This window comes from Balaenoptera borealis (assembly GCF_965194805.1).
Source record: "Balaenoptera borealis genome assembly, chromosome: 10".
NCBI classification, from domain to species: domain Eukaryota; kingdom Metazoa; phylum Chordata; class Mammalia; order Artiodactyla; family Balaenopteridae; genus Balaenoptera; species Balaenoptera borealis.
Genome location: NC_138874.1, coordinates 63,978,663 through 64,005,651, shown reverse-complemented (window position 1 = coordinate 64,005,651; position 26,989 = coordinate 63,978,663). Strand labels below are relative to the sequence as shown.

General features: G+C 41.4%; 1 protein-coding gene and 1 long non-coding RNA gene across 5 annotated transcripts in view; one reads left to right on the top strand and one right to left on the bottom strand.

The window, feature by feature from the left end:
• Positions 1-26,989, bottom strand: part of LOC309636346 — a 114,123-nt gene that overhangs the window by 82,154 nt on the left and 4,980 nt on the right. Inside the window, exon 2 of the long non-coding RNA XR_014249412.1 lies at positions 19,252-19,342. This is a non-coding gene — a long non-coding RNA (uncharacterized lncRNA). The remainder of the gene's footprint in view (positions 1-19,251; positions 19,343-26,989) is intronic.
• TMEM254 (transmembrane protein 254) lies at positions 288-26,556 on the top strand. 4 transcript variants are annotated; one of them, XM_082408829.1, is made up of 4 exons: positions 288-431; positions 1,581-1,684; positions 1,846-1,905; positions 5,619-7,347. In XM_082408829.1, the coding sequence occupies exons 1-4, from the start codon at positions 342-344 to the stop codon at positions 5,737-5,739; spliced, it is 375 nt and encodes a 124-aa protein (XP_082264955.1). In that variant the 5' UTR covers positions 288-341; the 3' UTR covers positions 5,740-7,347. The 4 variants fall into 4 exon arrangements, with proteins under 4 accessions (XP_082264955.1, XP_082264956.1, XP_082264957.1 ...); XM_082408830.1 differs by lacking the exons at positions 288-431; positions 5,619-7,347 and adding exons at positions 703-816; positions 24,864-26,556; XM_082408831.1 differs by lacking the exons at positions 288-431; positions 5,619-7,347 and adding exons at positions 703-816; positions 22,389-24,857.

Genomic DNA, 26,989 nt, shown 5'->3' with positions numbered 1-26,989 from the left:
TTATTAATTTTTTTTACATTTCCCACAGAGCACAGCAGAGCTGAAGTTCAAAAATTAGATCCATAGTCATTAAGAGCATAATGCACCATCTATTCCAACACCATTATCTTAAGCCCCAGAAAGTGACACTCAGAGAGGAGCCTCCCCTTCAAGGTGATAACCAGCCCACCAGGCCAGAGCCGATGGAGACTCGTTTTCAGCGTTTCAGGCCCACAGACTCTTCTCCCTCTGGGGAGGTAGGTGAGAGGAGGGAGGAGTGTTTGCCACGGCCCCGCCCCCATCCTTGCCTTCCTCCAGAGCAGAGGTGGCTTGCTCGGCATTCCCTGGGACGTGCTGCAGCGATGGGGAAGGCAGGAGGAGATGAGACGTACTTCCAGAGGAGCAGTCTGTTCTGGGTCACCGTCATCATCCTCTCCTTTGGCTATTACACAGTAAGGGCAGCGGGCCCCGGGCAAGGCCAGGCGAAGGGATAGAGTGCTGCCTTGAGCCACAAGATCCGCACCTACGAACACGGAGAGGTCGCGCAGGCGCAATCGCGGCTCTTGAGCGCTCTAAGCCAGGGGACTAGACCCGGGAAGAAGACGCAGGCGCACCCGTCTGCCCGCGCCTTTCGCCTGTGTTGAGGTCTTGAGAAACCGGCTGCCCACGCTTTCCCTATATGAAGGCAGGGAATACTCCCCACCCCATGACTCGGTGTGTAGATCTTTCAAGATGGTGGTGGCGAAGTCGAATGCCGGTGGGGCTGCTACCTCCTATTTCCGTACAGCCAAACCCCTGCCCTCGCTGGTCACGGTCCTGGGGCTGGGATATTTCGGGGTAAGGTGTAGCGCGGGGTGCATGTGTTTTGGCCCGCCAGGCTCCCGTAGGGCGAGGGGGCTGTTGGGGGGGCGGGGTCTTGCGCTTGCGCGCCTGGCGCTTGCCTAGGTTATTGGCGTAAGCGGAAGGTCGGTGCGCTTGTAAGCTTTCTCCTTGAAAATGTACCTGTCTTTGCGTCCCCATGGTTACTAGGGCTTAGCCAGGTTTGAGTAGAACTCAAGAAGAAGGAGGTCAAGTTGAGGGACAGTTCTAAGCCTGCCAAGTCAGGATAGGGCTTCCAAAGCAGAATGTTTGAGGCAGTTGGAATTGCTTGGAAAATGGGGTAAACCTAAAGGATGGGTAGAATTTAATGGGTAAGAAGGATTAGAGAGGATATACATGTTATGACATAGATGTGGAATCATGAAGACAGAGAATCTCTACTGAGAAGAGCAGCGACTTTTGTTTGGCAGACAGAATTCATTTAAAGGATACAGGAAAGATACCCAGAAAAATAGGTTGGGGACTAAATTGTGTAATGCATTAATAACAGAAGTCAGCCAACCTGGGCACTAAGTCTGATAACCACAGAGTTTCCTCAGCATAAATCTCCCACTAGAATCGCTTTTAGAAAATAGAAGTAAAGAATGGAAGCCCAGATGACTTAGTTCAGAGTTTCTTTGGTCTGTTATTTGTTCTTATAGAATCAGGATTATTTAATAGCCTCGGTTAAAAATAGATTTAAGTGACCTAATAAGCATTCTGTGCTTCTGGTTCTCTTTCAGTGGATGATCTTCTGGCCTGAGACTATTCCTTATCAGAGCCTAGGGCCGCTGGGCCCCTTCACTCAGTACTTGCTGGACCATCATCACACCCTCGTGCACAGTTGGTAAGGAGAGCTGCAGAAATGGGGTGTAGACCTGGAAGACCCCTGGTTGCCTTCTAAGAGTGGTGCTAGTTCACATTAAAGCACCTTTCTCTTGGGGGTTTCTGTGTTAGATTTCATCAGCAGAGAACCATCACCTTAAACTAGGCTGACTTTTGTTTCAGGTATTGGCTGGCCTGGCTGATTCACGTGGGAGAGTCCTTGTATGCCATTGTATTGTGCAAGTAAGTGTTTTTAATAGGTCTTTGTCGCTTTTCTCTTGGTATCTAATATAAGTTGAGAGTAGCCACATTTAAATAATTCATGCGCTTGTAGGCCGAGAACATTCTCAGGGTAGAGTTGAATCCCCACACCTAATACTGAGCCTCTCTCAGTACTCAGAGGGAGTACTCAGTAAATAGTTAATGAATGAATTCATTTGTGTTAATGAGTCAATTATTTAGTCATTTAATTTAGATGATTTTCCTTCTTTTTTTCAAAAGTCTCTGTATAGCCGCAACTAGAAGAAAAGATTAGGAGGCTGCCTTCTAGTTTTGAAAAGAGCTACATTGACCTAGCCCAATGATTCTCAGCCTAGTTTCACAACTGAATCACCTGGGGAGCTTTCTCAGCATTCACTTGTCTGGTTTCCAGGCCCAGAGATCCTAATGCAGTAGCCTTGCTTCAGAGGTAGGAACATGTTATTTTTTTCAAGGTCTGTAGGTGATTCTGGGATGCATTGCAAGCTAAAAGTCCTGCGACTAGACCCTACTCTACTGTTGCCGGTGTAGGATAATACAATGTGAGAGAACTGAAAAAGCTTTTCTTTACGTTTAGACTTTATGTAAGCATACAGAAAGTATGGTGTAATGAAAGAGATGGTTATAGTAATGCCAGATTGCTTTGCAATTGATTTTTTTCTTCTGGTCAAGATTAATTACCACCTCTGTTTTTGTGGTATTACTTCTAAAAGTGGAAAATAAGATACCTTATTGTTTTAATAATAAAAGTAATTAATATTTCTTGGGTGCACACTATGCCAGACAAGTGCTAACTGATTTTAATAGATTATGTTCCTCCACTTTCTGGTTTATTAAACAAGCTGGACTTTCTAGGAGAGGAGGAGAAAGCAGCTTTATTTTTTCGCCCATCTCCACTCCCCCAAGGATTACTGTCTGTCTCCCATCCTAGCCCTGGATGAAATCTGAAGCAGGTCCATAGATTTTCCAGTCACTATTTCATATTATCTGGTCAAGTCCAGTCTATTTATTAAAACTATGAACTTTTATCTAATTCAGAACATCTGTTCTCCTCCAGCTGGGGCGCAGCAGCCTGCTGTGGGGAAGAGGGTATAGTTGATGTCTTCCCTCTCATTCCAGCTTTGTTCCCTGTTCACTAGCGACAGCTGCCTGTGGCCCCTTGGGGTGCTGGGAGTAGTTAGGGGAAGCAGAGCACAGTCTGCCTTGTGATCAGGCAGCTGGGTGCTGTGGTCGTTGCATACCCATTGTTGACTCTTTCTCTCCAAAGGAGCCTTGGTGGATTTTTGAGAAACCGCCCATCACTAGGGATCTCCCTTCTGCAGTTCCCTTGATGGTTCCTTCAGACCTCAGTCAGTATGTCACTTGCAGTTTTCCCTTAGGATCTGTAATGGGGGTCGTGGCGGGGGGGCAGTTTCCCTTTCATTGAGATCTCTTCTACCCTTTAGTTAGGCCTCTGGGGCGGGGTTGCTTTTAAGCTCACTCATGCCAGTGCCCTTCCACAAGACCTGTAAGGCTCACGATGACAGCTTCCTTATCCGTCCAGCAGGATAAATCTGCACGTGTGTGCAGTTAGTTCCCTGGGCAGCCGTGTACCAGTAGTTAAACATCTGAGTTAGATATTAAGCCTCCCCCAAATTACTGGGGACTCCTGTCAGGCTGAGTGGTTCCACTGAAGCTGTTCTTTGGGCTGACTTGGGATAGGAAGTGCCACAGCACTGATACTTCTTTCTAACGGCCTCTTCAGGCCCTCAGAGCTTAGCTCGGAGGTGTGGTCCAGCCCTCCACATTATAGTGTTGGAATACTTTACACCTATTTTGTTATCGTCATTTGGAGCCTCTAATGAAAACGAAAAGACTCAAATTGAACATCCTGCTCTGAAGTTCTTTGATAGGCAGTGGGAGAAAAGGCATAGAGAGGTTAGGGCACTATTCTCACATTCCTGAAATCATTTCTTTATGGTCTAACGTGTTGCAGTGTATCATTGGTGACTGTAAACCAGGATGAATATTCCTTTTGACTTATGAACGAATACATTTAAGTGAAAGAATCACGAAGACATGTAGAACAATTGGAAGCCCTACCCCACATCCCACTATCCAGCAATAAAAAGAAATTGATGAATTCCATTTAACCAGACATAAGACTGGACTGAACATTTCGACTTTATAGCCACCATATCTTTATACATATAGATATAAACTCTTGTATAACTTTTTTCTATTGTCATATATGCCTGTTTGCCCGTGTCTATACCTATAAACTTACCTCATTTCATTAGTACATAGTATTCTATTAAGTATAAGTATTCTATTAAGTATTCTACATAGTATTCTATTAAGGCACATAGATGTGCCTTAATGTATTTAACAAATCCTCCTTCTGACAGACTTTTAAGCCTCTAGTTTTTTGGGGTGTTTTTTTTATTTTGGGGGTTTTTTTTGACTATTATAAGTAATGCGTAAACGTGAATTTCTTGTACATCCTGGCCCACTTTGATGTATATTTCATTTTTTATTGTTTGGTGGTAGAATGTATGAATATAGTTGATTCTACTGACCTCACACCCAGTGACCTTGATACATTCATTTTTTAGTTCTAATAGTTCATCTGTTCATCTAATAGTTCATCATTAATAATTTAAAAGATTCCTTTTCATTTTCTAGGTACACAATTGTCTCTAGAAATAAAGACAGTTTTATTTCTTCCTTTCAATTCCGTATACCTTTTATTTATGTTTTTTTCCCTCGTTGCACTGGCTAGTACGTCCAGTCCAGTGTCAGCCAGAAGTGGTGATAGTAGGCATCCTGGCCTTGTTCCTAATCAAAGGGAAAGCTTTCAACATTCTGCCTCGGGTTTTTTCTAGATTTGTATAGATCTTCTCTGTCAGAATAAAGAGGTTCCATTCTCTTTCTAAGTTTTCTGAGAACTTGTATTGAGAATGGATGTTGAAATTTATCAAATGCTTTTTCTGCATTTATTAAGATGATCATATAATTTTTCTCCTTTAATCTGTTAGTGTAGAAAATTATATATTTTTTACATATATTTTTTAAAATTTTATTTTAAATTAAAAGTCATCCACATGAGACTTACTTATATACAGATGAGACTGTAGCAAACCATTCACTTCATCTGGGCCATTTTCTTTTGAGCTTGGTGTTAAGCAGTTTAGTTTGAATGGCTGTATAAACAGGTATTTATTATTACCATGTGCCAGGCCCTTTACTAATCACTTTGGATAACTTATCTCAAAAATCATCTCAAAACTTGGTGAGATAAATACTATTATTCCTATTTTTCAGACGAAAAAACTGATTCTGAGAGTGAGTGACTTGCCCAAGGTCAAGCTGGTAGTTGGCCAAGCTAGATTTACATCTGGTCTAAAACACTTGCTTTGAAGCCATCCCAGTGCTTTCTAACCCTATATGCTCATCAAAATCACGTGAGAAACAGTTTCATAATACCATGTCCTAGGCAGTAACCAGATTGCTTCCCAGGGAAGAGTGTACCATTCTAAATGCACAAGAAAAACAAAAATAAATGAACTAAGCATTCAAGTTAATAAGCTGGAGGAAAGCGCAAAATAAGCCCCATGAAAATAGATAGAAGGAATAAGTTTTTAAAAAACTGGAAGACAATAACTCCAGTGAAACCATAACATTAAAATTCTGGTGGATAAATTTTTCTCTTTTTTTAGGTCTAAAGGCATCACGAATAGTTGGACTCAACTACTCTGGTTCCTGCAGACGTTCCTGTTTGGGATGGCATCTCTCTATTACTTGATTGATTACAGACCAAGACACCAAAAACAAACTTAAAAAAGATACCCAAAAAAAACTGAATCACCATTTTGTACACCTGAAACTAATATAATATTGTAAACCAACTATACTTCAATTTAAAAAAAAGAGAGAAAATATAGCATATAAAGTTCCTAGGAGAAAAAAAGATGTTCAAAAGCTTTCTCTACACTGACATTCAGCCTCACCTTTTTTGAGGGGGTGCTGTGTTTACTTGATCTTTCTAGAAAGTTACGACCCTCTAGTTATTCATTGTTTCTTCATCTGCTCTGGTTAAACTTGAGTAGATAGTAGGAAAAGATTTTTAGCTTCCCAGTTCTGCAGACTAACCTATTTGGCAGAGGGCTTCCAGCTACCTTCTTGTGGTCCTTGGCTGTGTTGGCATTCTCCCTATCACGTGGTTTAAGCCACATACTAAGTTTGCTTGTTGGGATATCTTTGCTTCTACCTTCTGATTAAAACACCTTACCCTTACCACCACCATCTTATCAGCTCTCCTTTCCCCAAATTTTTTTTCCACCCACCTGGACCAAAATAGAGTGACACTTCCATAACACATCAATTCCACCCACATTTGTTAGACACCTGTGAGGCGGGATCTTCTCCTTTCAGGCTTCCATTTCACATTATGGAGAAAGATAAGACAAGTGCCTGGAATGGGGCGGGCCAAGAGGTGACACAGAGGCACAGAGTACATTCTGGGAACCAAGAAGGAATGACGGGAATGCTTTCTCTGCTGCTGCCAGCCAGAAGTGATGCTTCCCTCCACTTGGACCCTCCGACATAGTGCTCTGTATGTGCAGGGTCTGATGGCCACCTTCAAGTCAGGACCACATCCTAAGACAGCTTCGTTTTTTCCTCTAGCACCTGTCCCAATGCCTCACACACAGGTGTTCTCTCAGTGTTTACCGAACAAAGGAGGGAAACTCTGATTTCACTTTGCACTTGTTCAGCATCATTCCAATTTTTATCTGAAAACTGCAGAACCCATTCAGTGTACCCTTGCATCAGAGAAAAGTGCAGGACTGCCCTTGACTGGTACCACCATCTTTCTGTGGGTCCCCTGGTGGGAAACCCGTATCTTTTTCACACTTCCCTATTCTTGGTCACTTTTTCCAGACACTGTAGATGTCTCCCTCCAGTTCTGACTCACTCAGCCATTCCTGTTCTAGAGAGTCTACACCATGGGTTCTCCAACTAGTTACTACCTCTCTCGTTCACCTGGTTATAACTTAACTACTGACTGGTTGGCGCAGGAGGGTTACTGACTCACCTCAAGGAGCCTTTAGGGCTCCTTTCCTGGAGGACCCCCTGCTTGTTCACTAGGGACTAGACCTTATTTTCCTTCCATGACACAGTAGGTCATGTTACTTGTTTTAAGCAAACACGAGAAACAGCCTCCCTCCCCCCAAAAAAGAGGCCTCAAGTGAAAGCACAACCATTAAAGATGATGGACTATGAATTGGTTTTGGTGGAAATCAACTTCTACACATAAATCCTAGTATTTCTCTCTGTTTCTCTTGTGATTAAGGGGTTATTATTAATGGTGCCAAGGATAATATGGCAGATTACTGAATGAAATGTATTAACTTGAATAAAATGTTGTGAATTGTGTCTCCAATCAAATGCTTTTTTTGGTCAGTTTTGATAATATTGTCACACATTTGATTCTGCTCTTTCTCAAAAAGACTCTGTTCTGGAACTTTGTATCAGGGATTTTTTTTTTCACTGATAAAGAAATGCAGAATGCCCTAGTTGTAGGACATATGGTCTTCCTTACGTTTCTAGAGCTGTCTATAGTCCACTTAACTCCTCCACATACACCAAGTTGTGGGTGGACATGAGCATCTTCTTTCATTGTAGGATTGGCCTCCTTTTGTTCCCACTACATTTCATTCAGTGTTTGATGTAGTTTGCAGCAAGTGAAAGGAGTACTCTGATTTTTTTTAAATGCCAAAAGTATAAAATGCTGTAATCTTATTTGGGGTATTATCATGGCTTAGAGCAAAAAAGGATCTTAGTGAGCAAACGGTGCGGGCCATTCATTTTATAGACCCATAAGCTGCATCCTATGGAGGTGAAGTAACACACAGAGGCCAGACTAACTGGATCTCACATTCTGCCTCTTCCTCCCCCACAGTCCAGGAGCCTAGAAGTAAGTCTGAAGCAAAAAATAAAAAGAGACATCTTAGGCTTGTGTTGCAGTCACAGGGGTGATACAGGGGAAACATCTATGTTGAGTTTGGATGAGAAAAGGCCAGAGGCATCTTGTTGGAAACAACCATGGAGGGCAAACAGACTAAAACCCCAAATATACCAAGGGCAAGTTGGGAAGAACAAAAAGAGCAAGGACCAATGGCGGGAACAAAAACAAAAAACTAATGACCTCACAACCTAAAAACAGGCCAGATTTATAAACTAACACTATTTCCTACATTCAACATGTTTATGAGTCCATGCAATCCAACTCCAAACGTTTTATAAGCCATGGTTTTAAAACAAGTCTTGAGTTTAAGAGGAGATACTCTAGATGTGTAAAGAGGTTCTTTAGCAAAACAGCTTGCCATCTGGGAACCTGTATGTATTTACATGGAGGCCTGGAAACACCAAAGAAACGTTGGAGAACCTGCCTTTAAGGTGAGAGCACAGAATGCAATCACGTTGTTGTTGCTCAGGGCCCTTGCTGGAACCTTGTTAACTAAATCTCTTAGTTGAGCAGCCTGGGTTGTAAATATCATTTTTCCTTTCCTTCTTATCAGCACACACAAAAAAGAATCTAGGGCACCTGAGTAATATGCTTGTAAGTCTATGAGACCCTTCTCTCTGCAAGCCTCCTTGTCCACATCGAATTGGAAATTATGGTTCCTTTTTTGTCAACGTTGAACAATGAGAGCGTGTACTTATCATTTCACATTTCTCTTTATGAAGATCTATACAGTCTGATTCCATGGTAGACACTTGAAAATCCTATCCAAAATACTGTATTTGCAATTCTATCAACAAACATTTTAAGATGGCTCTTAAGGGACTTCCCTGGTGGCACAGTGTTTAAGAATCCTCCTGCCAATGCAGGGGACACGGGTTCAAGCCCTGGTCTGGGAAGATCCCACATGCCACGGAGCAACTAAGCCCATGCGCCAAAACTACTGAGCCTGTGCTCTAGAGCTGGTGAACCACAACTGCTGAAGCCCACGTGCCAGAACTACTGAAGCCCATGCACCTAGAGCCCGTGCTCCGCAACAAGAGGAGCCACTGCAATGAGAAGCCCGTGCACCGCAACAAAGAGTAGCCCCCGCTCGCCACAACTAGAGAAAGGCCATGCACAGCAAGAAAGACCCAACGTGGCCAAAAATAAATAAATAAAAAATAAAATAAATTTATAAAAAAAAAAAAGATGGCTCTTAAGCTTTCTGAATAGGATTGAGTATACTAATTGCTCCATTTCTGTTTATAGTAAGGCAATAAGTTGGATTATGGAAAATACCTTTGGTGTACTAATACTGTTCAGGGAAATATTCATGAAAGAACTTTTACTTTTTCCTGTACCAACACATTGCACTGGATGTTTGTAGTAAATAAAAAATTACTCAATATAAATTGTCACTAAAATTGAATCTTGACCTTGCTGTAAATAAAAGAGAGGAATGACATCTATAATATAAAGTAGAGAAATGTTCCCTGAACCTCGGACATGGAAGGACCACCCTCACAACACAAATCTTCTCAAGCAATAATAACTATGACATGCCACACCTGGTTAGTTTGTTCATTATATTTTTCTCTAATACATATGAGAATAAAGCATACTTTATATCAATACCTAAAATCACCATGCATACTAATGCTACATTCAGCACACTATTAATAATCAAAAAGTGTTCTACTATCCACTGAGACTGAAGTTGGGATTTACCTGGCTCCAGACAGGATTTTAGGCAAGTTTGTCACCTTCCTGGACCTCAATTTCATCATTAAAAAGAATAAGAATAATTTTACATTGTGCTGGGATGAACATAAAATAGTAAATTTAAATGAAATCATCTATGTGAACCAACTTCGTAAACTGTAACATTAATCAAGAGTATAGTTTTCACTGGAAGGTTGGTCATGATGATGATGTATCCTGCATTTCTCACACTTGACCGTGCAGATGGATTCTGTGAGATCTTGTGAAAATTCAGGCTCTGATTCAGTGAGTGTGGAGTGGGTCCAAGATTCTGCATGTCCAGCAAGCTCCCTGGTGATCTTCAGACCACTTTGAGTAGTAAGATTTTTAGAGAAAATTTAGAATAAGAACCCAAATGGTTTGACCCTGATTTCATGAGGCTTGGGGTTGATTTCTATACATGACAACATGTTTATATCAATAAGAAGCACATCTAAACACCCTCACTGGGAGCTCAGCACTCAGTGTAAACAATACTTGGAGTCCTGACAATCGGCGAAAAGCACTGCCGCGGGGCTAAAAATGCTATGAATATAACAAAACAGAAACAGACTCACAGATATAGAGAACAAACTAGTGATCACAAGTGGGGAGAGGGAAAGGGGGAGGGACAAGATGGGATGGGGAATTAAAAGGTATAAACTACTATATAAAATAGATAAGCTACAAGGATATATTGTACAGCACAAGAAATATAGCCAGTACCTTATAATAACTTTAAATGGAGTATAATCTATAAAAATTTTGAATCATTATGTTGTACACCTGAAACTAATATATATTGTAAATCAAGTATACTTCGATTTTTAAAAATGAATTTTTAAAAAGCTGATGAAATTAGCCAATTGGCATATCTGCATACTCCTCCCTCCTTGAGAATAAAAGTTTGGGATTGAGGTCTTTTGAAAGTAAAAAAAACTCAATACTTTTCAAATATTTATTTTTATTCTAGACACCGATATGAAATACCTAACACCCACAACTCTTTGAGGTAACTATTTAAAGTTGAGGACACTGAGGGGAGATCCCTGCCCAAACGGCTGACTAGCTCAGGCCACTGACTCCTTCTCCCAAGATCAAACTTGAAGAAACAGTAAACACATGAGAGAAGTATGAATTCCTAAAACCAAAGGGAAAATGTAGGGAATGTTCCCCCCCACCATCCCGGAGAGAAGACTAGAGTTGGTGTAGGGGTGGAGAAAGGGGAGCCTTGGGCAGCAGGGAGAACTAGGTTGGTGGAGAACTTTTCATCTTCTGTTCTTGTCTCTCCCTCAAGTTGAGCAGACAGTTATGGGCCTGACACAGAAGTGGGCTAGCAGGGCCCATAGCAGCTTCTCCTGATATTAGCAACACAAAGCCCCACTGAGTGATGGGGGAGAGTTCATGAAAACAGGCTGACAGCCCTCAGGCAATCACTCCCCTATACTCCCAACCAAATCACAAGGATTGTGGACTACATTGTTATTTCTTCCTAAAGGTTCAAAAGTGAAAACCTCAGGCAAAAGAGTGACCAATGGAATGGTATCAAACAGGGACTCTTTAAGGGTTCTGTGGTTCCTGAATTCTCATCTTTAAATCATTGATTTCAGTGTAGACTAGGGCCTGGCCTTAGCCCTCCCCCAATGTGTTATCAGACCTGCTGGTTGATGCCCCAAGGGAAAACAAGATCACAAGCCCAAAGCACTGGACAGCAGAGAATGACAAGCATAAGCTGAGACACACCTGTCATCTGAAACGGAAGTGTTGGAACATAAGGACCCGGAATCTAAAAATCCTCTTTAAGTAGGAGATAAGGAGTTAATAAGAGAAGATGTTAGCAATATGATATACAAATAAGATATCACACACAAAAAAGAACTAGATGAAAATATTAGGCATGAAAAATAAAATAGTTGAAATAAAGAACCTATTAAATGAAAATAGAACAAGTAAAATAGAATGGATGTCGTTGAAGAAAGAATTTGTAGACTCAAGCTTGTGGATGTCTCACAGTAGGAAAATACAAAACATAAAAGAAAAGCTTGGAAATGTGGATGATAAACATAGAAATGCCAACGCCTACGGGTATTAGTTCCAGTTGGAGAGAAAAATAAAATGGAGTGGAAGAAATATTTGAAGAAATAATGGAGAGAAATTTCCCCCAAATGACCTTATTTGAAATGACTTATAAAGGGCCAAACAAAAGAGATAAGGCATACCAATACCTAGGCATAACAATAAAATTTGAGAATAATCAAGACAAAGAGAAAATTCTAAGTTTCCAGAGAGAAAGAACAGATCACCTCCAAAGGAATGACAATGAACAGACATCAAACAGCTACACGGGATGCTAGAAGACAGTGAAAAATAGTTTAAAAGTACTGGGGAAAAATTACTTTGAATGTAGAATTTTATATTCAGCCAAATTATCATTCAAATGGGAGAAAGTGATGGAAAAAAGACTCCCTGCCTTCAAGGGCTCGGAATGTTTGCTATACAAAAAGACCCACATTGAAAACACTTTTGGAAAAAGTCCTTAAATAATAAAAGGGAAAAAAAGTCAGGCAATGCTGCCAGAGATATAGGGGAGGGAGGGAGGAGAGGTATCAAAGAAAAATAAAAGGATATAAACAAGCCCAAATTTAAATTATATACATTCTAGCCAATTTCCATGATGGTTATATGTGTATGTGTGTATGGGGGGGAGGGCAGTAGGATAAGTGAACTGGGCATGAGAGTAAGTTGAAATATAGAGCTTCTTCAGTTATGTCGCAATAAACCCACTGTACATTGAACTGTAAATCGAAAATGCATTTAGGGGCTTCCCTGGTGGCACAGTGGTTAAGAATCCATCTGCCAATGCAGGGGACACAGGTTCAAGCCCTGTTCTGGGAAGATCCCACATGCCACGGAGCAACTAAGCCCATGCGCCACAACTACTGAGGCTGTGCTCTAGAGCCCGCATGCCACAGTTACTGAAGCCCGTGCGCCTAGAGCCCGTGCTCCACAACAAGAGAAGCCACCACAATGAGAAGCCCACGCACTGCAACGAAGAGTAGACCCCACTCACCACAACTAGAGAAAGCCCGCACGCAGCAACGAAGACCCAATGCAGCCAAAAATAAATTAATTAAATAAATAAATTTAAAAAAAAAAGAAAATGCATTTAATACAACTAACCTACCAAGCATCATGTCTTAGCCTAGCGTACCATAAACATGCTCAGAACACTTACATTAGCCTACAGTTGGGCAAAATCATCTAGTATGAAGCCTATTTTATAATAAAGTGTTAAGTATGTCATGTAATTTGATGAATACTGTACTGAATGATTGTGTGGATATGGAATGGTTGTAAGTGTATTAGTTGTTTACCCTTGTGATCTCCTGGCTGACTGGGAGCTGCAGCTGCCGCCATTGCTCAGCATAACCAGCAAACTAGGGGTTACCAAAGGGAGAGGGTTGCGAGGAGGGGCAAAATAGATGAAAAGGATTAAGAGGTACAAACTTCTAGGTATAAAATAAATGTTAACAAGGTTGTAATGTATAACACAGGGAATTAGTCAATATTTCATAATAACTTTGTATGGAGTGTACCCTATAAAAATATTGAATGATTATGTTATACACCTGAAACTAATATAATATTGTAAGTCAACCATACATAAATTTTTAAAAAAAGAACCAAAGTTTGAGGAAATTTCCACTTTCTAACCTTCTAGAGTCCTCTAAAATCTCAATGAACTAGAATTTTTCACCTTGATACAACCTCAGAAAACCCGAGATGAATTAACCTTATCTTTCCTGCTACTAGGAAATGAAATCACCCCAAAAAGATAAGATCTGATAAAGAGAAAGCTCCCTAAGAGGAAATCTTGCAGGTATTCTACTTTCTAAGGGAAAAGTAACAACATAGCAACCCTCTGAGAGAATTGATAAATAACAAGTCACATTTCAATCTTTTATTGTAATGGGTGTTTCCACTTAAGAGCAAAAGGCAGCAGGGTGTAATGGAAGAGCACCCTTGGCTCTTTTATCATCTTTTTTTTTTTTAACATCTTTATTGGAGTATACTTGCTTTACAATGTTGTGTTAGTTTCTGCTGTGTAACAAAGTGAATCCGCTATATGTATACATATATCCCCATATCCCCTCCCTCTTGAGCCTCCCTCCCACCCTCCCTATCCTACCCCTCTAGGTGATCACAAAGCACTGAGCTGATCTCCCTGTGCTATGCGTCTGCTTCCCACTAGCTATCTATTTTACATTTGGTAGTGTATATATGTCCATGCCACTCTCTCACTTTGTCCCAGCTTACCCTCCCCCTTCCCCGTGTCCTCAAGTCCATTCTCTATGTCTGCATCTTTATTCCTGTCTTGCCCCTAGGTTCATCAGAACCATATTTTTTTAGATTCCATATATATGTGTTGCACCCTTGGCTTTTGAGTGACAACTATGTTCAAATTGTTACACATTACTTACTAGCTATATTACCCTAGATAAATCACATGTCTTTGAGTCCCAGTGTCTACTCCCTTCTTGTTTTGTTTATTTCCTTTTATCTCCATCTCCCTGCTGCCCCCACTTCCAGGCAACAATTCCAAGGTGTTTGCTGTGCCTGTTCTTGGAAAATGTACACTGTTGTTTGGTGAGCAAGTATTTCTGATTTAAATGAATAGTAATATATATGTTGCCATATGTCAATTGCTACTAAACTTTGGCATCTTGAGAAGGACTCCCAGGACAGTGTGAGTTTGGTAACTTAATCTGATTTCCAGTTAATTTTTGACAATTTGCCAAAAAAGAGCTGAGTTGCCCACACTCCCTGTTGCTCCCTTGGAGGGGAAAAAAAATCATCTCGAAGACAGTGTGAGAGCCAACTGGAATTTACAAGGCTTTTGCACAAGACAGGAAACAATAGAAAAAGAAAGTTCAGGCTGGCCAACTAGTATAGCTCATCTTGGATGCCTTCAAAAATCTGTCTTAACTTTGTTCAACTTAGCCAGAATTTCATTTAACTACACAGGATATGAGACCAAATGATGTCTGTGGTCAACTCGTAATCAGAATGCTGGAATGGACTGCAGAAATCTTCAGATAGACACCCCCCACCATCATTTTACACTGGGAGAAACTGAGCGCCTACAAAGAAAGGTAACCACCAACGTCACACAATCAGTTTGCTGTCAGACCTGGGTCTCTGACTCCTTGCTATTTCACCAAGTTGCCTGTCAGCAGTATTGGATGAAACATCCAAAGTAATGTTCTCAACAGCATGGCTCACCTCCCAAATATTTTACAAATATTATCCAAGAAAGATGCATTAAGAGTGAGAGTAGTTTCCATCACTGTTGTTAGCGGCCCTAAACCCCTACATCCTGTTCATGTTACTGGCGCCTGCCTTTGATACTGTATCCATAGCAATGTACAAATATTGTAAACATTCTGCAGACCTAGGGATGTTCTCGCCATTGGTTAAAGGTGCAGCAGTAATACGTTGCACATGTACACAGAAAAGGTTATTTATAGCATTTATGAAGCTTTAATGTCTGCATAGCAAAAGAATTTGCTGGGCTTATGTTCTGGGTATTACAGAATATTTCCTAGGAAACTGAAAATAAATATATTATGAAATTTCAATTTTGAAACATATTTAGTATTGTCCTGGCATCCTGTAATGGCTGTTGCAAAACACACTGTAGGCCAGAGACAGGCATTCCTTGTGTAAACCCATTATATCCTTTGAATCTGCAGGAACCCCACAGAATGTTGCTTCTATGTTAATAATAATAAGAGTAACATTAATTGAACAGTCAGTGGGTGGCCAGGCATTATGCTTAGAGCCTTGTTTGCATTCTTTCATTTAATCCTCACTTTAACCCCTAGGAGGTATGCCCCGGCATCCCATTTTCCCAATTAGAAAACTGAGGCCTAATGAAATTAAGTAGCTCGTTAACAATCAGAGCTAGTGAGGGGTAGAACCAAGAGTCAAGAGATAGCTATGACTCCCAAACCTATGTTTGTTACATGTGTGTTTGTTGCCTATTGGTTGTAAATTACAGACACAACCATAGCATAAAATCACTCTCTGGCATCCATATATTCACAGTGAAATATTTTGCTCTGTGAAATACATATTTAAAGTGGACTCCACCATCTAAATCCTTGTGTAGAAATCATTTGAATTCTACTTCAAGTAAGCAATCCATTCAAATATCCCTTTGAAATGGCATCTGGAAGGAAAAGATGTTTCCATCTGAACATGAGTCTAACCAGGGACTGGTTAGAGAGGCCTCCTCTGAAACCACTGGAGCTTGGCCTTATAAAGATCACAGTGATGCTTCCTGATTAATTCAAGAGGGGGAGGGGAAGGAGCACGGAGCTAGTGAGCTGGGTAGGAGGGCTGATGTTGTTGATGATCTATGAGGCATCATCCAAGGTCAAGTCAGTGGCACTGAGGGCTTCTGGGGGTGGGGGTGGCCAGGCCCCTCTCCTGATCAGGTACACATGCTATTTTTCTGGAATCACTGTGGGGAAGATAGCTCCATTCAGGACAGCTATAACTGTCCCCAGGGGTACCACTTCTGGTGTGACGATACATCCAGACTAGGTGGAGCAGGTAGGGAAATGGGCATTGGCCTTTAGGGCCTGTGAGACCAGGCGTATTCAAACAGCATCAGGATGGAGATTAAGAGGCCAGTGGGACTAGTGAGGGCTGGGCAACCAAAGGGCTGTGCCTAGGAATGGGGCGGAGCTGAATCATCCCAGTGACATTGGGGTGGGGGGAGGGGATTATCTTATAAAATGCAGCAAGGAGAACTCAGCCTTCATCATATGGAAGTTCTAAAACAGAGGTTTTTATCCCAGCATCCATGGATGAGTCAATGAACCTTTAACATTATCTGGGATCCAAAGAGACCCAGCAACAGACAGCCTGGGGCCTCCAGGAATTGTTCTTTGGGCAGAGTGGGGGGCATTGGTGGATGCAGTATCAAAGCTCTCAGATGCACTAAGGAAAATGGACTTAGTGAATGAGATTGGAAGGCAGGGGACTTGCCTGGTGGTCCAGTGGGTAAGACTCCGCGCTCCCAGTGCAGGGCGGGGTGGGGGAGGGGGGCCTGGGTACGATCCCTGGTCGGGGAACTAGATCCCACATGCATGCTGCAACTAAGAGTTCACGTGCCACAATTAAGTATTCCACATGCCGCAATGGGGATCCCGCGTGCCGCAGCTAGGACCTGGCACAGCCAAAATAAATAAAAATATAAATAAATCTATTTAAAAGATTGGAAGGCAGAAGAAGGGAGCAGCTGCCACCTAATTAGCCATGCAGCCTTGAGCAAATCTTTTATTGATACCTCTTGAACTTGGGTTTCCTCATGAGGCAGTTAAACCTGAGATTTATATAAGGTACCAGCTTTAAAATTCCATAAAATTCCAAAAGCACTATCCACTCGTGAAACAATTTACTGGGAGAAGTAGTGAGCTTCCTGTCACTGGAAGTATTCAAGAAGAGTGAGAATAGCCACTTGTCTCGTATGCCATAGAAAGAATTCCTATATTAGGTAGGAAGTTAAGATTTGATTCTGAGTAATAAAAACAACAAAAATAATAATAGTTAACATTGATTGAATACATAATATGTGCCCAGCACTGTTCTAGGCACTTATATACATCTCATCTGATTCTCTCAACAAGCCCAAGAGGCATGGGTACTATTAACATCCCCATTTTACAGAGGACACTCAGATCAGAGACAGCAAGTTACCAGAGATCTCATGTCTAGAAAGAGGTAGAGCTGAGACTGGAGACCAGGTTTCTCTGACTCCCCCAAGTCTTAACCACTGCCCAGTTCTGCCTTCAGCCCCTGCTGCAGCCAGGATAGGCATGCCTTCTGCTGGCCTGGGCTCTGAGTACAAGGCAACGTGACTGCCTCCGACTTCCTCCAATGTGGGCAATTGAGTATGGAATGCAGACAGCCAGCTTGCCGACAAGGCTGCTTTCCTAAGGCTTGTGACGCGAGCAGAAAGGAGCTGCCATCACTGCTGAGAACCTCAGCTCCTCTGGGCTCCTTACACCCACCACTTCATTTTGCAGAAGAGGAAACGAATGCCCAGAAAGTGTGAGCTAACTACCCAAGCACACACAGCAAATAAGCAGCAGAGCTGGGAAACAGCTACCTTGAGCCTTAACTTCCAGGTCAGTTCTCAATGTCATTCTGTTTTTTAGCTTGTTAACTGAAACACACACACACACACACACACACACACACACACACAACATAAGAGCTGTGAGTTGAGTTTATTTACTGTCTTACTGAGGACTATAGCCCAGGAGGCAGCCCCTCAAATTGCTCTGAGGAACTGCTCTGAAGAGGTATGTGATTTTGGAGAAGGGATATGTACAATCAAGCACACATCTCTGTAGAAAGTTGCTACCAGTCACAAGGATCAGATATTTCAGTTAATGATGTTAGTACTTTTCTAAGCATGGGACAGTGCAAGAATTTGGGTTCATAAAAATTTCTCCTGAAAATATGTAACTATCTGAGGGCCTGTTCTCCCAGTTTTCCCAGAGCACAGAGTGCCTCATTCCTGAGCTTCACCCTGAATTCTTTCCAGAGTGTGCTATACGTCAGTAACTGCAGTGGCTAGTAACTTGATTCCTGTAGAATTGGATGGCAAGCAACATTCCTTAGTTGGCAAGTTAATCCCTATGACCGTGGTTGCTCTCATATGTCCCTCAGTTTTGAGATCTGATATATACACATTTTTTTCTGATGAAGGCCTACAGATCAGGCACAACAAATTAGAGATTCACAAGAGTAGCAATTATTTAAAATTAAATTCAAAAAGATACATGCACCCCAGTGTTCACTGCAGCAGTATTTACAATAGCCAGGACATGGAAGCAACCTAAATGTCCATCAACAGAGGAATGGATAAAGAAGATGTGGCACATATATACAATGGAATATTACTCAGCCACAGAAGGGAACGAAATTGTGTCATTTACAGAGACATGGATGGACCTAGAGACTGTCATCCAGAGTAAAGCAAGTCAGAAAGAGAAAACCAATATCGTATATTAATGCATAAGTGTGGAATCTAGAAAAATGGTATAGATGATCTTATTTGCAAAGCAGAAATAGAGATACAGACGTAGAGAACAAATGTATGGATACCAAGGGGGAAGCGGTGGGTGGGATGAATTGTGAGATTGGGATTGACATATATACACGACTATGTATAAAATAGATAACTAATGAAAACCTACTGTATAGCACAGGGAACTCTACTCAGTGCTCTGTGGTGACCTAAGTGGGAAAGAAATCCAAAAAAGAGGGGATATATCTATATGTACAGCTGATTCACTTTGCTGTACAGCAGAAACTAACACAACATTGTAAAGCAACTATATTCCAATAAAAATTAATTTACAAAAACAAAAAAAAGTTAAATTCTCTGCCTCTTCTAAAAATTCTAATCTAACCTTGCCCCACACAACCAAATTTACCTCTTATTGATCCTGAATAGGTATTTCTGCCCCTTTTAGGCAAATTTATTCACTAACGTTGACCCAAAAGTACATATCCCAACTACTAACCTTTTTCCAAGCCATCACTCCAGCAGAGTTCCCTCCCAAATCCTCTCTTCTTTATCTGGGCAGATTGGAAATTCAGGCTCAAGTGGCAACCCTGAGGAGACAGCAATCATTTGAACATTTAGTTTACAAACTAAATTTATACCTCAGTCAGAAATGTGCAACCCCACTCCCCCATTTAAGCTTTACAACAACATACAAAATTTTCATTATATTTTAGATTTACAAAGGAATAAAATCTGCAGACTGGTTGGAACAGTTTAGAATTCTGCACTCATCTATATCCCTTAGTCCTAGGAAACTGAGTTAAAGCAGAATTGTTCCAGAGCTAAGATACTTGCATATACCTTCTTTTCTCTTTTCCTTCCTTCCTTTTTCTTTTTTCTTTTCTGTTCTATTTTGTTTTTGTTCCTTCTTAGTCAAGTTCAGTGGTGTGCAAATTTTGGTTGCAAAATTCTCAATTTAAGTGTGGTTTTTTTTTTTAAAGGATGTTCAAGGCCTAGGTAAGTGTAGGTCACATGCTAGCTTGGGGATCGACCCTTAGCAAGATGCACTTCCATAGCCTGAGGCACGTCCACAGTGAAGAGAAGCCTTCGGAGTCTAGTGTGACCTTGGGCAGGTTTCTTATCTGTTCTCAATCCCATTTGTAAAATGGGGGCGATGAAGGTGGAAATAGTGGGTCCCGGGCTGTTCCACCCTGATCTCTGGCACCCACTCCCTATCTCACTCAGAGGCAGTTAGATTGTCCTCGGCATCATTTCCTCAATCTGCATCATGGTCACCTCCACCAGGTCCTTCACACTCAGGGACTGTGTCCTATGCTGGGGCTCAAAACTCCATTCTCCACTTTCTCAGGGATGAGGGAGCTCTCAGAGTTTGGGGAGGCAGGGCCCAGCCCCTCTTCTCCCTTAACACTCAGCACGTTTGCTACACAGTCTCCCCAGCTGGGCCTTGTTTGCTCACCTCTGGTCCCTCCCAGTCTTGCTCTCTCATCTGCTTCCCGCCGCCCCGCTAAACTCCTGGCTCCTAACCTCCTGGCTGGACTTGGGCAAGGCCCTTTCTCTGGACGTCAGTTTCCTCTTCTGGACAAAGATGAATGTGGCTGCAACAGGAGTTGTTACTGCTATTACAAATGTATCCTGTGCTTGTTGTGAAACATCAAATCATTCAACAATGAGAATGTCTAACATAAAGTTCCCAGTTACACTAGTACCCTCACTCTCGTCCTAATCCCTGTGCATAACAGTGATTACACCATTAGCAGCTGAATGTGCATTTGTCTAGATTTCAGCTCTCTCTCTATATATATAAATAAAATAGTGTATAATATACATGCACACAGACTCACAGACATTCTTTTGTTCATGATGAGATTGTATTATGCACATTTCTCTGCAACTTGCTTTCTTTATTCAACAGTAAATCTTGGAGGTAATTCCATGCTGGTGTACATAGATAGAGTTCATTCATTGAATTAATTAATTTACTTACAGTAAATATTTATTTACTTACAGTTTTATTGACATACAGCACTGTATAAGTTTAAGGTGTACAGCATAATGATTTGACTAACATACATCATGAAATGATTATTGCAATACGTTTAGAGAACATCCACCATCTCATATAGATTCCAAATTAAAGGGATAGAGAAAAAATTTTTTTCCTTAATGAGACCTCATAGGATTTACTCTCCAAACAACTTTCACACAATATATAACATACAGCAGTGTTAATTATATTTATCATGTTGTACATTACATCCTTAGTATTTATTTGTCTTATAATTGGGATTTGTACATTTTGGCTGCCTTCATCCAATTCCCCCTCCAACCACCCCCCATGTCTGGTAACCACACATCTGATCTCTTTTTCGATGAGTTTCTGTGATTGGGTTTTTTGAACTATAATTGACCTACAACACTGTATTAGTTCCTGTTACTCAACATAGTGACTTGATATTTCTATACATTTCAAAATGATCACCATGATAAGTCTAGTTGTCATCTGTCACCATGCAAAGATATTACATAATTATTGACTATATTCCCCACACTGTACATTTCATATTGTTGCAGTAAAAACAGAAATGAGACATTTCTTTTCTGACAAACAAGTAAAATAAGGAAACAATGAACAGGCTGGGGAAATAGCATAAACAGGCCTAAAAGAGTTAAGCAATTCTGGTTATTCTTTAGCTGTTACTACTAACAAACACTTGTAGCTAGACTTGTTCTTCACAAAGCTGATTACTCTCTGACTCTATATGAATCACCCTTTGCACCTGGCATTTCTTCTCCCCCTACACTCCCTTGTAGCACTCTTCATTTCAGAAAGAAGGTCACTGGCCGATAACTTCAGGGACACCAGACCCCAGTGATGAGCCACCTGACACCAGCTTTAGCCACGAATTTGCTGAAGACAAAAAAATGCAAGTCCTTCATTGCTTTAAGCCTTATCACCTACCTGCAGACCATAAGCCCCAGGATAGAAACCTCTCTCTATTCCCAGAAAAGGAGGGGCGCAGTTCTTGTGGCGCTAGCCTGCTGTTACTCCCTTTGCCAGGCAAAGATTAAAGCCATTTTCCTCATCCCTCCAAAACTCGGTCTCCGCATTTCTTTTTGGCATCAGTGCACAGACAGCCAAGACTTTTGGCATCAACATCTGCTACTCATTTATTCTGCAACTGGAAGTTTGTACCTTTTAATCTCTCTCACCTATTTCTTTCCTCCCCAAACCCCCATCCCCTCTGGCAACCACCTTTTTGTTCTCTGTATCTATAATTCTGCTTCTATTTTGCTATATTTGTTCATTTGTTTTGTTTTTTAGATTCCACATATATGTGAAATCATACACTATTTGTCTTTCTCTGTCTGACTTCTTTCACTAAGCATAATACCCTCTAGGTGGATCCATGTTTTCACAAATGGCAAGATTTCATTATTTTTATGGCTGAGTAATATTCCACTGTGTGTGTGTGTGTGTGTGTACACACGCACACATATATATCATATCTTCTTTAACCATTCATCTATTAATGGACACTTAGGTTGCTTCTGTATCTTGGCTACTGTAAATAATGCTGTAATAAACACAGGGGTGCATGTATCCTTTCTAATTAATGTTTTTGTTTTCTTCAGATAACTACCCAGGAGTGGAATTGCTGGATCATATGGCAATTCTATTTTTAATCTTTTGAGGAATCTCTATATGGTTTTCCATAGTGGTTACAGATTCAATGCAACCCTTATTAAAATATCAAGAGCATTTTTCACAGAACTAGAACAAATAATTCTAAAACTTGTATGGAAACACAAAGACCCCGAATAGCCAAAACAACCTTGAGAAAGGAGACCAAAGCTGGAGGTATTATGCTCCCTGATTTCAAACTATACTACAAAGCTACAGTAATCAAGACAGTGTGGTACTGGCACAAAAACAAACACATAGATCAAGGGGACTGAATAGAGAGCCCAGAAATGAACCTACACAATCTATGTCGAAGGAGGCAAGAATATACAATGGAGAAAAGACAGCCTCTTTAAAAAACGGTGTTGGGAAAACTGGAGAGCTACATTCAAAAGAATCAAACTAGACTACTCTCTCATACCATGCACAAAAGTAAATTCAATATGGATCACAGACTTAAATGTAAGACTCGATTCTAGAAGAAAACATAGGCAATAAGCTCTGTGACATCAGTATTAGTAATTTTTTTTGGATATGTCTCAGGCAAAAGAAACAAAAATAAACAAATGGGACTATATCAAACTAAAAAGCTTTTGCACAGCGAAGGAAACTATGAACAAAATGAAAAAGCCACCTATGAATTGGGAGTAGATATTTGTAAATGTTAATATACAAAATATATGAAGAACTCATACAACTCAATAGCAAAAAACCAAACAAGCTGATTTTAAAATGTGCAGATCTGGATAGACATTTTTCCAAAGAAGACATAGAAATGGTCAACAGACACATGAAAAGATGCTTAACATCATTAATCATCAGGGAAATGCAAATAAAACCACAATGAGATATCATTTCCCACTGTCAGAATGGCTATTATCAAAAAGGGAACAAATAACAAGCATTGGCAAGGATATGGAGAAAAGGGAAATTCATTTACTATAACATTTCCTTAGTACACCATATGTCATCTGTGTGTTTCATTGTCTAAGTGAAACTGTAAAGTCAAAGGGTATACACAGATAAAATTGTTGTAGACATTAGCAAATGGCCCTCCACAAAGGCTGTACAAATTTATATTCCCAGCAACAGTCAATGAGGCTTACATCATGGAAAGGTAGAGCCATCAGAATAAACAAATTTGAGGAGATAGGTCATTTTAGGCCCACTGGAGCCTGAAAAGATGATCCTCAGCCCAGAGGACTGGGAGAAGGGCTACCTCCACCAGGCTGAGGATGGGTATAATAGTGACCTCCCCACAAGATACTCATTAGTTACAAAAGGGAAAGCAGTAATTTTGCAATGGAAAAACCTGGCAGACATCACCTTTACCACATCGTCTTTTCAAAGTTAACATCACCAATAATGAGAGAGAGCAATTCATACGTGTCTTCTGATGTGGTGCACTGGAAGAACAGAGCATCACTCATACGAGATTCTCAAAACAAAAATGCATAAACTCAAACTCTTCATGAAAAAAGTTCAAGTTGAGGGACATTCTACAAAATAATTGGACAATATTCTTCAGAAGTGTCAAGGTTATGAAAGACAAAACTCACTAGCCTGGACTCTTAGAACTGTCAAATTATGAGAGACAAAAAAAAGACAGGAGCTGTCCTAGATTAAAGGAGCCTAAAGAGACATGACAACTGAATCAATGTGGGATCCTGGATTGCATCCTGGGCCAGAAAAAGAACAGTAGTGAGACAATCGGCAACATATGAATAAAGTCTGTAGCTTCTTTAATAGCATTGTATTAATGTTAATTTCCTGACTTTGATAATTCTACTGCAGTTCATAAGATGTTAATATGTGGGGAAGCTGGTGAAAAATATTCAATAACTCGCTGTATTATTTTTGTAAGTCTAAACTTATTTCAAAACAAAAAGTTTTTTTAAAAAGAGAAGAGGGTTGGCATGATTGAGTCATCCTTCAGCCAAAAACCCTGCCAGCACCTCTGCCTACAGCACAAAGGCTGACTCTCCTGAGAGTGGCATTCGAGGCTCTCAATAATCTGGCCAAACATCCCCCCAGATTTATGGCTCCCCACTCTCCTGCAACCCACTCACACCCCACTAATCTCCATGGCACACAGTACATCTTGCTTAGAAAAATGCTACTCATGTTCAAAGGCCCCCTTCATGGGGCCTTAACTCTGCACTTACTTCAGGAAGCAGAGTCAGCAGCTGGCTCTTACTTGGTCAGCAGTTGACTTTCCTGACTCCCTGCGTAATAGGGAACAACAAATCTGACTCCATAGTGGATCTGTTTCTTTTTCTTTAACCTTCGTATTCTACCACTTTTGCTACAAGTTATCACTAAAGGGATGTGGTCTATACCTTAAAGTATACATAATAGCCCATCTCTGAAAACCCTGCCTCCCATGCCTGAGGGTTAAGCTAAAATACCTTTGTTCAAACTCACAGGAAACATCCTGACCAGGCCCCCCTGTGAATGGCTTCAGGAATGAAGAAATTAACACATCCCCTCCGAAGTCTGGCCAGAACCAGGAAATATATCTCCTTTTTTTTACTTTACATCCTCACCTCCCCCTCTTTGTTCCATAAAAGAAACTAGCATCCAAACCTGGGCAAGATGGTTCTTTGGGAAACTAGTCCATGCGGTCTGCTGGCTTTCTGAATAAAGTCACTATTCCTTGCCCCCAACAACTCCCCTCTCGAATTTATTGGCCTGTTCTGTTGCGAGCAGTGTGAGCTTGTACTTGGTAACACCTGGAAACCCTTAACTCCATCGGAGGGCCTCTGCAGGCCTGCGCATTGCTCACACCCTTTCTACCCTCAGGGTACTCCCAACCTGTAGATAAATAAGGTGATGAAACAACAGTGACCAGCTCAGGAAAGCTCCTCAGAGGCAGGCAGGGAAATTCACATTTTCTGCCATGAGGTAGGAGTTATTGTTACCCCATCTTTGCAACAATGACCTGGCTGGGGAAACAACATAAACAGGCCTGAAAGAGTTAAGCAATCTTGGTTATTCTTTAGCTGTTACTACTAACAAACAGCTTGTAGCTAGACTCATCCTTCACAAAGCTGACTGCTCTCTGACTCCATGTGAATCAGCCTTTGTACCTGGCATTTCTTCTCCCCCTACCCTCCCTTGTAGCACTCTTCATTTCAGAAAGAAGGTCTTGGTGATAACTTCAGGGACACCAGACCCGGTTGCTGAGCCACCTGACGCCAACTTTGGCCATGAATTTGCAGAAGAGAAGAAATGCAAGACCTTAATTACTTTGAGCCTTACACCTACCCCAGACCAGAAGCCCCGGGCTATATAACCTTTCCCTATTCCCCAGGGAAGGGGGCACAGTTCTTGAGGCACTAACCTACTGTGTTTCCCTTTTGCCTGGCAAAAGAATAAAGCTACTCTTTTCTGCTGCCTCCAAACTGTCTCAGTATTTCTATTCGGCATTGGTGGACAGGGAGCCAAGATTTTGGCATCAACCACATTTAAAGGACCAGCTCGCCCTCCCTCAGGGAGTGAGCAAGGACACCCGTTACTTGTTCTCATTCCCTCATGCTGCAGCACAAGTCCCAGTAAAGCCTTGCCTGAATTTCTTGTCTGGACTCTTATCAATTTCTATTGATTAAAGAGTCCAAGAACCCAGGCCAGTACACAGGGAGTGTTCTTGGTTTATATTTTACCCCAACTCTGGTCTCAAGGAGCAAAATGAGATCATCTCCCTAGAGAACATTGCAGACAAGGTTCTCACAGAACTAGGGGAAATGCCAACTGACTACCTACCTTCCCAAGCCCACAAGCATCCCAGAGTCATAAATGAACACATTCTTGGGAAATGGCTATGGCTTTAACAATGAACTGAATTGACACTGAGCAATGTGAATCTGTGCAAAAATATCTCAAAACTGAGCAGGTGGACCCCGTTAGGCTGTTTTCCTCCACCTTTAATGTGGATTCATCACACTTCAAAAAACACTGGGTGGGAAACCGCTCTTGCCAACCTCTGGGATAACCACAGAGCCCTGCTCATACAGTACCAGCCGAGATTAACTGAGAAACAAGCACGTGGTGCTTGGAACAGTGCTTGACGCCAAGTCAGAATCAATGAATGTCAGCATCAATGAATGTCAGCATCAATGAATGTCAGCATCAATGAGTGTTGGCCTTTCCGACTATAATTATTGATATTATAGTTGTTAACATTAGGCCTCTACCCCCATCCTCACTTCACTCCTCCCTGTACCCAGCAGATTTCCTATCTTCCTGCATCTTCCCCTAACTGGGAGAATTTGGGACTGCTTGCCAGAAAGGGGGTAGATTTTTTTAAAAAAACAAAAACCTTCTTCAATCTCACCTTGTTAGGTCCCCCACACCTTCCATCCCCTACAGAGGCATCTATACCCACACTCCACTGGTTCACTCTCTCTGCCTGTAACTTGTGTGGCCCTGGGCTGGCAGCCCTGCTCCATCTGTGCCGAGAGGGGGTGGCCTGGCCCATGCGGGGCTGAAGCCTGCCTGGAACTGGTCTTATCTGAACCAAGACAAGAAGACAAGGAGGCTTTGTGTGGCTCCA

Excerpts from the sequence above, each read along its gene's own strand:
- TMEM254 (XM_082408828.1), top strand. The coding sequence starts at position 712 with ATGGTGGTGGCGAAGTCGAATGCCGGTGGGGCTGCTACCTCCTATTTC. Across the intron at positions 817-1,580 it reads TGGGGCTGGGATATTTCGGG|TGGATGATCTTCTGGCCTGA; the intron begins GTAAGGTGTAGC and ends GTTCTCTTTCAG. Across the intron at positions 1,685-1,845 it reads CACACCCTCGTGCACAGTTG|GTATTGGCTGGCCTGGCTGA; the intron begins GTAAGGAGAGCT and ends CTTTTGTTTCAG.